General features: G+C 36.1%; 2 protein-coding genes across 5 annotated transcripts in view; one reads left to right on the top strand and one right to left on the bottom strand.

The window, feature by feature from the left end:
- SREK1 (splicing regulatory glutamic acid and lysine rich protein 1) overlaps positions 1-8,482 on the top strand; it is a 45,707-nt gene extending 37,225 nt beyond the window's left edge. For 3 of the 4 annotated variants that reach the window (XM_044267841.1, XM_044267858.1, XM_044267868.1), the window contains 2 exons: positions 4,736-4,880; positions 6,292-8,482. In XM_044267841.1, coding sequence (XP_044123776.1) covers positions 4,736-4,880; positions 6,292-6,441 — 295 coding nt within the window. In that variant the 3' untranslated portion in view covers positions 6,442-8,482. The remainder of the gene's footprint in view (positions 1-4,735; positions 4,881-6,291) is intronic. The other variant, XM_044267848.1, reaches the window with a different exon arrangement.
- A 2,630-nt stretch (positions 8,483-11,112) lies between these two features.
- On the bottom strand, positions 11,113-11,856 carry LOC122901196 (claudin-10-like). Its single transcript, XM_044240696.1, is given in 2 exon segments — positions 11,113-11,498; positions 11,500-11,856. Coding segments are annotated over 2 exon segments (696 nt in total). The 3' UTR covers positions 11,113-11,159.
- Between the last annotated feature and the right edge of the window lie 3,387 nt (positions 11,857-15,243).

The following is a 15,243-nucleotide window of genomic DNA, read 5'->3' as shown; positions in this document are numbered from 1 at the left end:
CTCATTGCTGGTTGGCTTTGTGCTGCAAAGGAAGGTTATTGCATTCTGTGTATTTATTTTTCATTTCACTACCTTAATGAATGGGCATAGTTTTTCGGTTGGTTTTCCCTGGTTTTATAGGTATAGAAAAGAGAAATTTATAAAAACCTTTGTCAGCGTGTAGAGAAGAGCATGTTTCTCAGTAGGGGTCTTATGTTTATCTGCGTTGTTTCAGGGTGAAGATAATGGATGGCATTACTGTAGTTGTGGGCCACATACGTCTTTTTAATACTTTGCTCATGAAAGAACTTTTCAGTTAGGAACTCAAATTAGATAAAAAGTTGTGTTCACAAAGTTACTTTTTGCCTTTTTGTTGTGCGTTGCTCCCCATTCACCTTCTGTAAGTAATCGATTGTTTTTATCCTTCCTGTGTTTCTTTTTGTAAAATTAAGCAGATGCATTGATTAGAATAACTCCTTCCTTCACGAAAGATAGCATACATTATGTATATACTGTGTGTGTGTGTGAGAGAGAGGGAGACACTACCTAGCCCCAACTACACCTTGGGTTTATTTATTTATAGATTTAAAAGATTTTATTTATTTATTTGGCAGAGAGCACAGAAGCGGGGGAGCGACAGGGAGAGGGAGAAGCAGGCTTCCTGTGGAGTAGGGTGCCCCTTGGAGGACTCGATCCCAAGACCCTGGGAGCATGATGGGAGCTGAAGGCACATGCTTAACTGACTGAGCCACCTAGGCGCTCCTTAGGTGTTTTTTTTTGTTGTTGTTTTTTTGAATTGAGAAGTAATCCATATGTCATAAAATTCACTTTAAATATGCAATTCACTGGTTTTTAATGAGGTTCACAGTATCGTCAACCATCACTGCTACTTAATTCCAGAATATTTTTTTCACTTGAAACCCGTACCCATAAGCACTTAATCCCTACTAGCTCCTGGGAGTCCCCAGCCTAACTTACTCTGTGGATTTGCCTGTGCTGGACATTGGTATATGGACTCATGCAGTATGCGTAGTGTTCTGTATTTGTATTACATTAAATGTAATGTTTTCAAGGTTCGTGTTAGAGCATGTATTGATATCTTATTCCTTGTGTGAATAATACTCCGTTGAATGGATGAAACCATGTTTTACTTATCCATTCATTAGTTAATGAACTTAGTATTTTTCCATTTTCTAACTATTATGTGTAATGCTTCCATGAACATTCATTCACAAATTTTTGTGTAGGCACTTGATTTCCTTTCTCTGGAGCACATGCCTAGGGAGTGGTAATTGCTGAGTCTTAGAGTACACTCTTTTTTTTTTAAATCAGTATGCAGAGCAGCGAATCAGTTTATTTACTTTTACTTACTTTTTTAGTTTCTAAGTAATCTTAGGGTGGCACTAGTCACCTGCTCTACCAAGTGAACCAGCCAGGTGTCCCTCTCCTTATCTTTTTAGGAACTGCCAGACTGTTTTCCCAAATGCCTCTGTCATTCGACCTTCCCACCAGCATTGTGCTAGCACTCCCAGTTTCTCTGCATGCTCACCAGCATTTGTTATTGTCTGCCTCTGATTATAGCCATTCTGCTGAGTGCATAATGGTATCTTGTACCATCTTGTAGTTTTGGTTTGCATTTTTCTAATGAATAGTGATGTCGAGCATCTTTTTTTTTTTTTTTAATTTTATTTATTTATTTGAGAGAGAGAGACAGTGAGAGAGAGCATGAGCGAGGAGAAGGTCAGAGAGCGAAGCAGACTCCCCATGGAGCTGGGAGCCCGATGTGGGACTCGATCCCGGGACTCCAGGATCACGCCCTGAGCCGAAGGCAGTCGTCCAACCAACTGAGCCACCCAGGCGTCCCACGAGCATCTTTTTTTTAAAAAGATTTTACTTATTTATTTACTTGACAGAGATCACAAATAGGCAGAGAGGCAGGCAGAGAGAGGGGGAAGCAGGCTCCCCCTCTGCTGAGCAGAGAGCCCGATGTGGGGCTCGATCCCAGGATCCTGGGATCATGAATGAGCTGAAGGCAGAGGCTTTAACTCACTGAGCCACCCAGGTGCCCCTGGTGAGCATCTTTTTGTGTGCTTTATTGATCATTTATATATCTTAGGGGACATGCCTTTTCAAGTTTTCTGCCCATTTCCAAATTGGGTTATTTGTATTTTGTTAAGTTGTGAGAGTTCTTTAAATTCTTTATATTAATCTCGTACCAGAGACATGATTTGCAAATACTCTCTCCTGTTTTGTGGGTTGCTTTCTCATTTTCCTGATACTATTCTTTGGTTCACAAAAGCTCTTAATTTTGATGTAGTCAGGTTTATCTATTTTTTCCTTTCAATGCCTTTGCCTTTGGCGTCATATCCAGGAAATCATTGGTAAATGCAGTGTCATGAAGATCTTCTCCTGTGTTTTCTTCTAAGAATTTTATAGTCTTAGCATACACATTTAGGTCTTCAATCTATTTTGAGTTAACTTTTTAATATAGTATAAGATATTGGTCCAACTTTATTCTTGTACATGTGGGCGTCCAGTTTTCCCGATGTCATTTGTTGAAAAGAGTGTCCTTTCCCCGTTGAATGAGTCTTAGCATCCTTGTCAGAAATCATTTGAACCATTTATGTGGGAGTTTATTTCTGGGTCTTCTGGTCTATTCCAGTGGTTTATTTTCTGTCCTTATATAGTACTGTACTGTTTTGATTACTGTACCTTGTAAGTAAGTTGGGAATGCTGTGCCTTCAACCTTTGTTCTTTTTAAGATTGTTTTGGCTGTTTGATGTCCTTAAAGATTCTGTATGCATTTTAGGGTGGGTTTTTGTATTTCTGCAACAACAGCAATGGGATTTTGATAGAGGTTGCATTCAGTCTCTAGGTGGCTTTGGATACTGTTGCCATTTTAATAATATTTAAGTCTTTCAATCCATAAACATGAATGTCTTTCTGTTTATTTGTCCTCATCTTTTTCAGCCAATTTTTTGACTCCTTGGTTAAATTTACTCCTAAGACTTTTATTTAGTTTGATGTGATTGTTCCCTTGATATTTAAAAATTATGTAGAAAGATGCACACATATGTTGTAAATATGTCATTTTTCTTTTGAATATGGTAATGTATTTTTTTTCCTTGCGAAGGTTTATGTAGGCAAATTTATCAGTCTTTTATTGTACCTGAATTTAGTTATCGTTAAAAAAAATCTTACAAGAATTTTGCTTTGAAAAGGTGGGTAAATTTTCTTCTAGCATTTGTATTTTATTTTAAAAATTTAGGTTTCTCATCCATTTGGACCTATTTATATTTTATGGAATGAGATATGAGATATTGATTTGAGTTTTATCACTTACCAAATAATAATCCAGTTGTAAGACCCATCTTTTCCTCAATGATTTGAGTTGCCACCTTTCTTATACTAAATATTTATATGTACTTAGTTCTGCTTGCCCAGCATCTTTATTTGTTTTCTTGGTCTTTGTCTTTATTTTTGAATTATTCATTAATAAGAGAGAAAAGCTTAAAATTCCACATTAAGGCCAACTTGTTAAAAGTAGAAAGTCTTGGGGCGCCTGGGTGACTCAGTGGGTTAAAGCCTCTGCCTCCAGGGACGCCTGGGTGGCTCAGTTGGTTAAGCAGCTGCCTTTGGCTCAGGTCATGATCCCAGCGTCCTGGGATCGAGTCCCACATCGGGCTCCTTGCTCGGCAGGGAGCCTGCTTCTCCCTCTGCCTGTGCTCGCTCTCTCTCCCTCTCTCTGACAAATAAATAAAATCTTTAAAAAAAAAAAAAAAAGCCTCTGCCTCCAACTCTGGTCATGATCCCAGGGTCCTGGGATCGAGCCCTGCATCGGGCTCTCTGCTCAGCGGGGAGACTGCTTCCTCTTCTCTCTCTGCCTTCCTCTGCCTACTTGTGATCTCTCTCTGTCAAATAAATAAATAAAATCTTGGGCGCCTGGGTGGCTCAGTGGGTTAAGCCGCTGCCTTCGGCTCAGGTCATGATCTCAGGGTCCTGGGATCGAGTCCCACATCGGGCTCTCTGCTCTGCAGGGAGCCTGCTTCCTCCTCTGCCTCTCTGTCTGCTTGTGATCTCTGTCTGTCAAATAAATAAATAAAATCTTAAAAAAAAAAAATAATAAAATCTTTAAAAAAAATAAAAAGGTAGAAAGTCTTATGTTTCCGATTGGAAATACGATGTTTGTTCTCTAATTCTAAGGGTATATTGTTTTTATCATTGGAACTTGTTCTTGTAGTCTTCCCTTAACTTTTGATCTTGAATTGGTGCGACTTGTTTATAATGGTGAATGACAATGACAGTAGCACTGGTTATTTTGAAATTCCAAGTTTTGCTGGTATTCAGTCATTCAGTCCTCCCTGGGAGATGCCTTTAATTCTTTGTCCTTTTCATTCCTTTCTGCTTACTCATTTTTTGCTTTGAAAAGGTGGGTAAAAAACCTGTGTATTTGGTTTTATTTTAATCTCATTACAGTTGATAAATAAATATTGAACAAATAAATTGAAAATACGAAATTGTGGTTTATGTGAACACATGGTGGTCTCTGCAAAAAGACTTGGGCATCTTTAAAAAATTAATTGTGGTACGGAGTGGAGCAGGTGGGGCTATAGGACTGTTTATGTTACTTGGTCAGACCAGATTACTGATGGGCTTACATATAGTGCATTAATGTTAGAGAAGACTGTTTTGTCAATGACATAGTAGGTCTTTAATCTCTTAGAAGTTAACTGGCATATTATCACTATTCTTATAGCAGAAATAAGAAGGATAAAAAGAGAGAAAAAGAAAGGGACCATATTAGTGAAAGAAGAGAGAGAGAACGATCAAGCTCTACAAGAAAGAGCTCTAATGACCGAGATGGAAAGGAAAAGTTGGAGAAGAACAATACTTCACTTAAAGTAAGTAGCAGGCATTCATTATTTAGGCTTTGAATAATTAATAATTGAGGGTTTTTTGTTTTTTGTTTTTTTTTTTTTTTTTACATAGGACTAGATGTAGACCAAAACCTTTTTGAGGGCTGTGGTATTTTGTATGTTTTTGGTATCTTTTAATATTTATTAAATTGGTAACTTTTTTAGGCTGGATTTTTGAAGGGATGAGGTAAGAGCTAACTGAAACTCATATGCTTTCCTTACTTTAGGGAGTCCTAGAATGGCATACAGTAAGACTGTTTGTACATAACGTATATTATATGTGGAACAATATATGATAAGGTATTTGATTTTATACAAAGATTTCTGGTTGAGGGTATTTTCCTCAAAAAATATATATATTCTTGGGGCGCCTGGGTGGCTCAGTGGGTTAAAGCCTCTGCCTTCGGCTCAGGTCATGATCGCAGTGTCCTGGGATTGAGCCCCGCATCGAGCCCCGCATCAAGCCCCGCATTGGGCTCTCTGCTCAGCGGGAAGCCTGCTTCCTCCTCTCTCTCTGCCTGCCTCTCTGCCTACTTGTGATCTCTGTCTGTCAAATAAATAAATAAAATCTTTAAAAAAAATATATATGTATATATATATATATATTTTCTTGAAATAGATTTGTTTCAGCAAATCTGACAAAAGTTCTGTCATCATTGGTTTTGTAATGTACACTGAAATTAGTAGATTTACTGGATTAGAATAATTAATGGAAAACCAAATTCCACCAAGTAAGGGTATTTTTTGGGATAAATATTTACTTATGAATTACATTAATTGCTTTGTTATTTCAGTAAGTTTATTTGTATTTGGAAATCAATTATGAGTTTTGGAGCTTTCATCTTAAAATTTTATTTACTCATTGGTAGGGGTTTATCATCATTGTCAGTAACATTGATAATGCCTCTTGAGCATTTCTGTATGTCTGATGTCAGACATTGTTCCATATGTTCTCATTTAATTCTCCTTTGAGCTGAGGGCAGAATTGCACTGTTCTTGAGCAGTCTTTGCTAGGACAAATAGTGATTTCTTTTTCTACATCCTCTAAATTTTTCTTCTTTGGTATCCAGATTACAGATCTATCCTGGCATCTTTGGGAACTGTTTAACTCTTTCAGCAGATCTCTTCCATTTTTTCAATTCAGTAATGTTTACTGAACACTTCCTAGACTTTCTTCTAGACTATTTTATTCTAATTTAATTTACAGTTTCCATATTTTATGAGAAGTATGGAGGACACACTGATACACGTTTGCATATCTTATTTATATGATAAGGTAATGACAGAAAATACCCACTTTTACTAAGTTCACAGAAATACATATGTTAGCCATAACCAGATGTAACAGGAAGTTCTTGAGAAAAATTTTAAATGTGTGGCTTCATACTTATTTTAGGAGAAGGAACACAATAAAGAACCAGAAGCAAGCGTGGGCAAAGAAGTAGATGACAAGGATGCACCAAGGACCGAGGAAAATAAAGTACAGCAAAATGGAAATTGTCAGCCAAATGAAGAAAACCTCTCTACCAAAACAGAAGCAGTATAGGACTGACAAATGCACCTCTAAATACACGCTGGAATAAAATCCAAAGCTTTTAAATCTCTCAACAAGATGTTAAACAGTGAAGAAATCCAGTTGAGCATAAAGATACAAACTAACAGCTTTTCTAGTTGTTAGGTGACTGTGTGGCCATCTTGTTCCGGAGTAAGAAAATAAAGCATGGACATCGTGAAAATAACAGGTGTTACCCAAACTCCTCATCTTCTAGAATCTGTGCATTTCCATGGTGGCTGACACACTTGTCATGTGGTTTGTTAGTGTTTGCCAAGAACCATTACAAATAAATGGGACATCAAAATCCAAATTTGTACTATCCTTAAAGACTGGAGATAAGCATTGGAGGCTCTTTTTAAAAATGGTAGTTGCTGAATTTTGTATTGTTTTACTTTTTTTTTTAATTTCAATATATACAGATTTGATGATGTGCTTGAAATCGGTGGAAATATATATACATCCTTGTAAGTGCAGAGTATGTAAGAAGTTTTAACATTTACTTCACAGGATTTACGGTGATTGTGTTAATTAAATTCTCACTATTGTGTTTTCTTTTGCTCACTGTTTAGGACAACAGGTTTTTTTTTTTTTTTTTTTTTTTGTTAAAATAGTTTTACAGACTAAAGTTGCTTAAATAAGTGGATTAACAAACAACTGACAATGCATGCTCCTGTTCTCTCTCAAAAGGAAGAGCACCCGTGTTGAATACTAATAATAGTGCATTAGTATTCAGTGTTTAGAATCATTGGGTCTCCCCACAGAGTAAGCATTTCTTTTTCAACTTTCTTGACATTTCCAAGCTTATTACAAATAATACTGCAGTGTGTTGTCAGCTGTAGGTGGCAAAGGTGCCATTATAAAAAGAAAACTGGGTTTTCAAAATGGGCTATGGGAGCACAAGCTGAAGCTTTAGTGCCTTCTACAATGTGGTATGCTGTTTTCTAGAATTTTATATGTGCTAGTCATTCTCAGTTCATATGGAACATAGATGGATATTCCACTCACTCCCATAGAGAAGGGTGCAAGTGGTATGTCAGAAGAGCTTCTTATGTAGTTCGCCTAACATGAGGGAAGTCCTGTTTTCAAGAATGACTTTAGAGCTTAAAACAACAATGCAGTTTTGGGACCATCAGTTTTATACTGTGATAATTGAAAATGAAGCATGCTCGTTCTTAAATCAGAGCAAACACTTTTGTTGTCTCCATTGGATGGCCTTAATTATTACCTCTTAATCATCTTCTCATAAATGATGTGCAGAAATTCTATGTAAAAGAAAACACATGAGGTTATTTGTTTTAAAGATATGTTTACTTGAGTTTAAAATATAGGTCATTCGTTACTCTTAGGCTCACTTTCTGCAGGAAGTATGCAAGTAGGAAAACATTGCTAATATTTTCCCCCAAAGCCATAACTCATAGTTTCAGATATCTTTTCATTATTGTTTTGTTCTCCTAAAAGTTACACCTTTTAATTAGCATGTTATTTAAAAAATCAAGTATCATTATTTTAATGCAACCTAATACAATCAAATTACTCCGTTGCCTTACCTCATGGGAAGAGTTACTTATAGATTTAAGAAGCTGAGTAGCACATCAGTTACTTGGTTTCAACTTGAGTTTTCTTTTAATGTTAATACTGTTGAAACTTAAGTATTTGGTAGAGAATGGAAAGAATTGCCCTTATTGCAATGAAGCCTGGTTTGATTATGAAGCTGCTTAATTACTCTTCATGTGTTCAGAATAACTGTGTTTTTTTTTTCCTTTTTGTCACTGTGTACATTAAAATTTTTGAAAATGCTTTACTATGTAAAGTATAGATGGTCATTTTAATCATTCAGCCACATACGGTTGGCTGGTAAACAGCTTATTCTGATACAAGAATGCTTGGGTGCATATGGAAAGATTGCGAAGGAGTGGGTGTCTTGCACCAACAGCTGTCTTATTTATAATATGTAAGTAGAATAGAGCAAATGTTTGAATCTTTGTTATTTTTAGTACCATTTCTCTAATAAAGCTAAGTATTTTAGAGGAAAGTACTTGTTTATGCATTTCAAAATAGCATCTTAGTTTATCATGTTTATCTTGTTTTAGTTGGCATAGAGATTATTTCGACTTGGAGAATGAATGTGTGGTGTCTATGAAATCATCATTTAAAGTTTGAGTTATTTCTTGTACTCTGGACTCTTAATGTTCCCTGTATTGACAGTTGACAAACTTAATTTGGTTCTTGCTGCTAATTATTTTTCCTGTTGGTGATATTCAGCTTTAAAATGATGATGATGCTTTTGGAAGACTCCGATTTGTTAAAGTTGGACATGAATAGGAATACAAGAGATCCAGAGAAAGTGAAAAATGTTCTTAAATGGGCTTATGGAAGCAAAGCTTTCTAGGGCCTGGAGGTATTGGAGTGAGTGCGAGAGTGCATGTATGTGTGTATGTGAGAGAGAGAGAGAGAAAGAGAGACTTTTTTGCTTTTGTTCACTTATAGGAGCCAGGTAGGTTTCCATTTATTTGTTATTTTCCTGCAAGGCGTTTTGTTTTTTCTTTAAGGCTATTCTTTTTTTAATCCAGGTAGATGTTGTCAGGAAAACTTGAGGTAAGGCCAAGAAGACAGGCGTTTTATACTTGATCTGTTCTATAATTATCTCTTTAAGCCTGATTAAACAGAGAGTAGATTCTTTTCCTGAATTGTGTTGCTATTCATCATTTTAGACAAAGTCTGTTGATCCTCTTGTTCTTTCTTTTCAGCAATGAGATGAATTATTTATATTAAGATGGGCCTTCATAATCTGGCTATTTTCATACGTGAAAACAAGTATAAATCCACAACTTCTGCAGTTGTCTCATTATTCTCCATCTAATCCAATTAATTTATAATTGCAAACACTAATCAGCTTGTGATTTTGTTCAGAATTCTTATATTCAGGAGGTTCTATATATACTGTGTTGATCTTCAGAAATGTCTGAGGTTTAAATTTTGAAATGCTCAAAAATAAGAACTCATATTTAGAATCCTTTCTTTTTTGTGAAGAAAATAACTTCATTTGTGATATTAGTTATTTCTAGGACCTCATTCATTCCTATATATATGTTGCTGTCTTTATCTTAAAACTTAAAAAAAAAAAAGCCCTTAATCCAAGTCAACTCTGAAGATATTAATTTAAAGGATTATAATATGTAGTGATGGCTTTTAAACATTTAAAAATCTATTAGAAATAATATGATTTGATTAAAAAATTTTTTTTTAGTAGTTGAATTAACTATTAAAATGAGTCCTTTTGGAGGGATGCATTGAGTAACTTAACATTTCAGTGAATCACTATATTTTCACTAAAACATACTATCTGGTTTTAACTGGGTGGGTTATGAAGTTGTCATTTCCACATGTTCTTTATGTGTTGAGATTTTTTTTTAAATTTTCACTACTTACATACTTAGTATTCTTTAGTATTTAGTGTAATGTTCATTTAAAATTGTTTATTTTCAGATTTCAAAAGTTAGTGCTCTTAAAAGGGCTAACTTCTATTTCTGGAAGCAGTAGTCCAGTATAATGTAATAAAGTCTTTTAAAATAAAGTTGACTTCCCTACTTATTTTTGGGTTTGTGGATGTATTTTTCTTAAATCTTCTATTGATGATTCTGCCTGAAGATTGATAACATTATTTTAAAAATAAAAGCTGGAGCTATTAATGACTTTTGGTCCCTATTCAGGTTGGTAGTAAGTTATAACTAGATTTCTTTCCATTCTATTTTGAGGTATTTTTATAGTTCCTAGCAACTAACTTATTATAACTGTTAGTTTATATTTAATATAATGTTTCTTAGTATATTATTTTTAAAAGCAGTATTTTAGTTCATTGACTTTTTTAAATTTACTTTGTATCTGGCTAACATTTTAATTTTGAAAATTACCAACCTTTGGGAAACTTCAGATATTTTACTGCTAAGACTTATTTTCCTGGGATTAGAATGGAATAATATAGTTTTCTCCACTCCTGATTCACTTTTATTTGCTAGATAGATAATTAATTGACTATATGTGCAAGCCAAATTTATGAAAATCACACTGAAGGAATTAGAGTTGAAGGGATGGAATTCCACCAATCTGAGGTTGCGTGGCAGGCAACAGACTGTTGGGCAACTATCAACAGAGCTTCCCAATTTCCACAGAAGAGGACATTTGGGTGTACTATGTAGTTGTGTAAGTAGTTCAGTTTCATAGTTAACTATTACTCTCCTGAATCTTAACAGTAGTGTTCTTTACATGATGCTATGGATTATTAGGGGAAGAGTTTAAAATGTAAACGTAAAGATGCTGCATTAGGTGGTGTATATTTATGTGAGTAGGACTACTTCCAAGTGGTACTAGTAAAGATTTATCAAATGATGCTGCTATTGTGTTGCTATATTTTTAATAAAAAGAAAATCTTCAAATCTTGCCACTGTTGAGTAGTAATTTCATGTGTTTCTGAGACATTTTACATATTTACGGCTTTTTTTTCCCTGTAAATAACCTGTTTATTTTTTTATAGAAAGCCACAACAGAAAATGATTAGAACATTGACATCCACACAATCAGCAGATTCTCCAAATTCATGTTTTTAAAAATAGTTTGGAGTGTGAATTAGAGGCGGGCCTCAAGGAGGGGGGGTCATTCTGTGAACAGTTCACTTTTACAATAACTCGAGACAGCTCGCAGCAGTGCTCTTTTCAGATGTACACATTTTTATCAAACTGTTTGGAGGGGTTTGTGGTTTTAAAATCTCCTTCTGCACCATGATACTTTGTCCGAGAAGACAGGACGGACGTGGCCCCGTTGTAGGAGTATCCCATCCTGGGAGTTTTGGTGTTGTCAGATATTGAAAAGCAAAATATGACTCCACCAATGATGCAGAGCGAGGCTCCTGCCCATCCGATAAACAGAGCAGCTCCTAATTCGTACTTCTGCTCAACATAGAGAGGATCAAAGAATTCCATTGTGATTTTGTTTGCATACGGGGAACAACCAGTCATTGAGCACAACCCTGACAGTATGAATACAATCCCAGCCCAAACAAGCAATCTTAGCTTTGGCTTTATCTGAGCCTCCAACTTTGGTACACTTCATTCCAAACAGGGCAAATATGGAACCAAAAAAGCCCAGGCTGACAGCAGCAGTCATAAGGCCTCTACATGCCTGGATATAACCGTCCAGCGCCAGCATGGAGGGGAAGTCCTTGCAGTTGGAGACGCCCGTGGAGTCGGTAACGCACGTCTTCCACAGGTTGGCCCAATAGGTGGCGGTGGTGATGACCGTGCCGTCGATGGTGGACACCTTCCAGTAGTCGGTGGGCAGCATGGAGGACACCAGCACCCAGCCGGAGATGGAAACCATGAAGGCGATGATCTCCGAGGCCGTGCTCGCCATGCCGCCCCTATTTATGGCTTTTTAAAAAATAACTGAAAAGTGGTAGTAAGCTCTTCCAGGATTTTGTCATGTCTTTGATTTGGGTTTATAAGGGTCATGCTGGCCTAATAGGTTCAGTGGGAAAGTGTTGACTTATTCCTCTTTAGTTTTCTGAAGGACTGGGTATCATATTGTCATTATTTCTTCCATAGTGTTAGGTAGAATTTACTAATAAAGCCAACCTGAGTCTAGAATTTCCTTCTTATGTTACAAATCAATATTAAAAGTAGATTTAGGGTTATTCATATTACCTACTCTTTCAAGTAAGCTTTGGTGTTGTGCGTCTTCAAAGGAATTTGCTATCAAATCTATTGGCAGAAATTGGAAGTTCCCTTGTATTTTTTTTTTAATATTTTATTTATTTATTTGACAGAGATCACAAGTAGGCAGAGAGGCAGGCAGAGAGAGAGGAGGAAACAGGCTCCCCGCTGAGCAGAGAGCCCAATGTGGGGCTCGATCCCAGGACCCTGGGATCATGACCTGAGCCGAAGCAGAGGCTTAACCCACTGAACCACCCAGGCGCCCTGGAAGTTCCCTTGTATTTTAATAAAGTAAGCTACATGGTAATATGGTGATATTCTCTTTCAGTCCTAATGTCAACATGCCTTTTTAAAAATTGGTTTTATTGATTTAAAAGGAATCAAATCAGATTTTATTTCCATCATCCTTTCCTCTGTTGTTTTTCTGCTTTTTATTTCACCAGTTTCTGCTCTTTTTTACTTCTTATTTCAAATATAGTTTGCTCTTTTTCTAGTTTAAAGTGTGAGCTGGAATCACTGACTTCAGGCCTTCTTTTCTGATACTGGTTATTTTAATGCTATTAATTTCCTTCTAAGCACTGCTCTAACAAATTCTGATAATGTTGTGTCTTTGTTTTCCTTCAGTTCAAAATACTTTGTAACTCTCCATTTGGCATTGTCTTTGATGGGTTACTTTCAGTGTGTGTTATTTTGTTATTTTTCCAAGAGGTGCTTTATGTCCCAAGATATATCTTCCTAAATGTTCCATACTCACCTGAAAACAATGTATCTTCTGGTTCTGTTGAGGGAAATAATCTGGACTGCCAATTAGGTCATGTTGGCTGATGGTGGCGTTCAAGTTTTGTATATCCTTACTGATGTTATGTCTATTGTTGCTACCATTTAATGTTGGGGTCTTGAAATCCCCAGGTAGATTGTGGACTTTGTCTGTTTTTCATTTTAGTTCTGATGGGTTTTGCTTACCTATTTTGAAACTCTGTTAATAGTTCATAAATATTTAGGATTGTTTTGTCCTTATGTTGAATTGACATTCATATCATTTTTTAATTACTTTTAATTCCTGGTAATATTTTTTGCTTTAAAATCACATATTATGGGGCGCCTGTGTAGCTCAGTGGGTTAAGCCTCTGCCTTCAGCTCGGGCCATGATCTTAGGGTCCTGGGCTCAAGTCCTGCATTGGTTCTTTGACAGGGAGCCTGCTTCCCCTTCTCTCTCTGCCTGCCTCTCTGCCTACTTGTGATCTCTCTCTCTGTAAAATAAATAAATAAAATCTTTAAAAAAATTAAAAAAAGTCACATGTTAATACTAGCAGTCCAGTTAAAAACTTAAAAAAAAAAAGAAAAAAACCCATATTAACATAGTATTACCTTTTCTAATCCTTTTACTTGAGACTTGTTGGTGTATTAATACTTAAAGTGTCCATCTTGTGGGCAGCATACAGTTTGGTTTTGCCTTTTTTTTTTTTAAATCCAGTCTGCCAACCTATGCCTTAGTTGGGAGTGTTAAGACCAGCTGCATTGAATGTGAATACTGATGTCATCGAATTTAAATTTTGAGTTTTATCTCCTTTTTTCTCTTTATCTGCCTTTTTTGGAATATTCATTTTTATTATTCCATTTCCTCTTCTTTGTTGGCTTCTTGGCTATAAATTGTTTATATTGTTTAATATAAACATAATAATATAATATATTATAATATATAACAATTTATATAATATATATACTTATATAAATATATAATATATAATTATATATTTTTATAAAATAGAAATATATAATTTTATAATATATAATATAATATTATTAACAATTATTATATTATGTTTAAATATACTGCAGAGGAATAAGGAAATGCTCACACACATTATTTTAGAGCTTGAAAAGATTTGGGAAATGATTTAGTTCTTCCCTTCTTGCTCTTTAATGGATGATGATCCCAAAACTCAGAGGATGCGAGTAGCCCCATGTTCACCAGGGGTAAGCAATGAGTCTGGACAGGGTTTGAATGACCTAATACTTGACCATCAGTAATTTCCTACCCAATATTTAATGACCATTTTAAATTAAAATTTGAATAGTTTTTTTCCCCCTCCAAAATGCTGCTTACATTAAAACCCATCTCAAAAATTCAGATAAAAAGGTAAGTTTTCTGATTCAATGCATACAGGACTGCCAAGCATCACTGTTTGTAGTATTTGGAAAGATACAATTATCATTTCCATGGAATCATGGCTTCTGGCAGTAATAATTCCATTACTGTTGATGAACCAACTGAGACTTCAGAGTTAATGCAATTTGTGTTCAGAGAGGTCCTAAAAGGCCGATGTAACTTCATTATCAGTACCTGACTTTTAAAAGTACTACAGCTATTAAACAATGAGAACATCTTCGAACCTCGCTGTAATAAGATTTTCTGTTCTTTCAGGCCAGGTGGCAAAAGTTTAATGAGCAATTTAATTGCTTGAAGAATTAAATATGTCTTATTTTCTGCTTCAGGGGCTAGGATAACATTGGTTCTGATGAGATATTAGAGTTTGGGTGAGAGTTTTTACCTTTGGGGAAGAAAACCCACGTTAGAAATCATCTCCGGGTTCTCCAAATCCTATATTGGGCCTAACTTCACTTCCGACTAATTACTCTTCGTAAAATCCACAAAACTTAAAGCTACATTTTACTTTAGAAATTATTATCCTCTCCTCACTTGACTCAAGTGAGAGACGACCACCACAAACCTGGGTGGCTTAAAGCAACAAAAGTTCAGCCTCTCAGAGTTCCAGTTCTGAGGCTGGAAGTCCAAGATCAAGGTGTTGGCAGCACCATGCTGTCTCTGTAGGCTTCAGGGGATAATCTGTCCCAGGCTTGCCTTGTACCTCCTGGAGTTGCTGGCAGTCCTTGGCTCCCTTGGCTGATACATACACCACTCCAGTCACTATTCCGTTGTCACCTGGCATTCTCCCTCTCTGTGTCCCCAGTTTCCTCTTATAAGGACACTAATCATACTGGATTAAGATGAGGTCCAGTACGACCTCATCTTAACTGGTTATGTCTGCAGCAGTCCTATTTGTGACTAAGGTCATGCCCACAGGTT

The sequence above is a fragment of the Neovison vison genome, chromosome 1 (genome assembly GCF_020171115.1).
Source record: "Neovison vison isolate M4711 chromosome 1, ASM_NN_V1, whole genome shotgun sequence".
In the NCBI taxonomy this organism is placed as follows: Eukaryota; Metazoa; Chordata; class Mammalia; order Carnivora; family Mustelidae; genus Neogale; species Neogale vison.
Note: the sequence above shows the minus strand (reverse complement) of the source record. Positions and strands in the feature narration are given on the sequence as shown.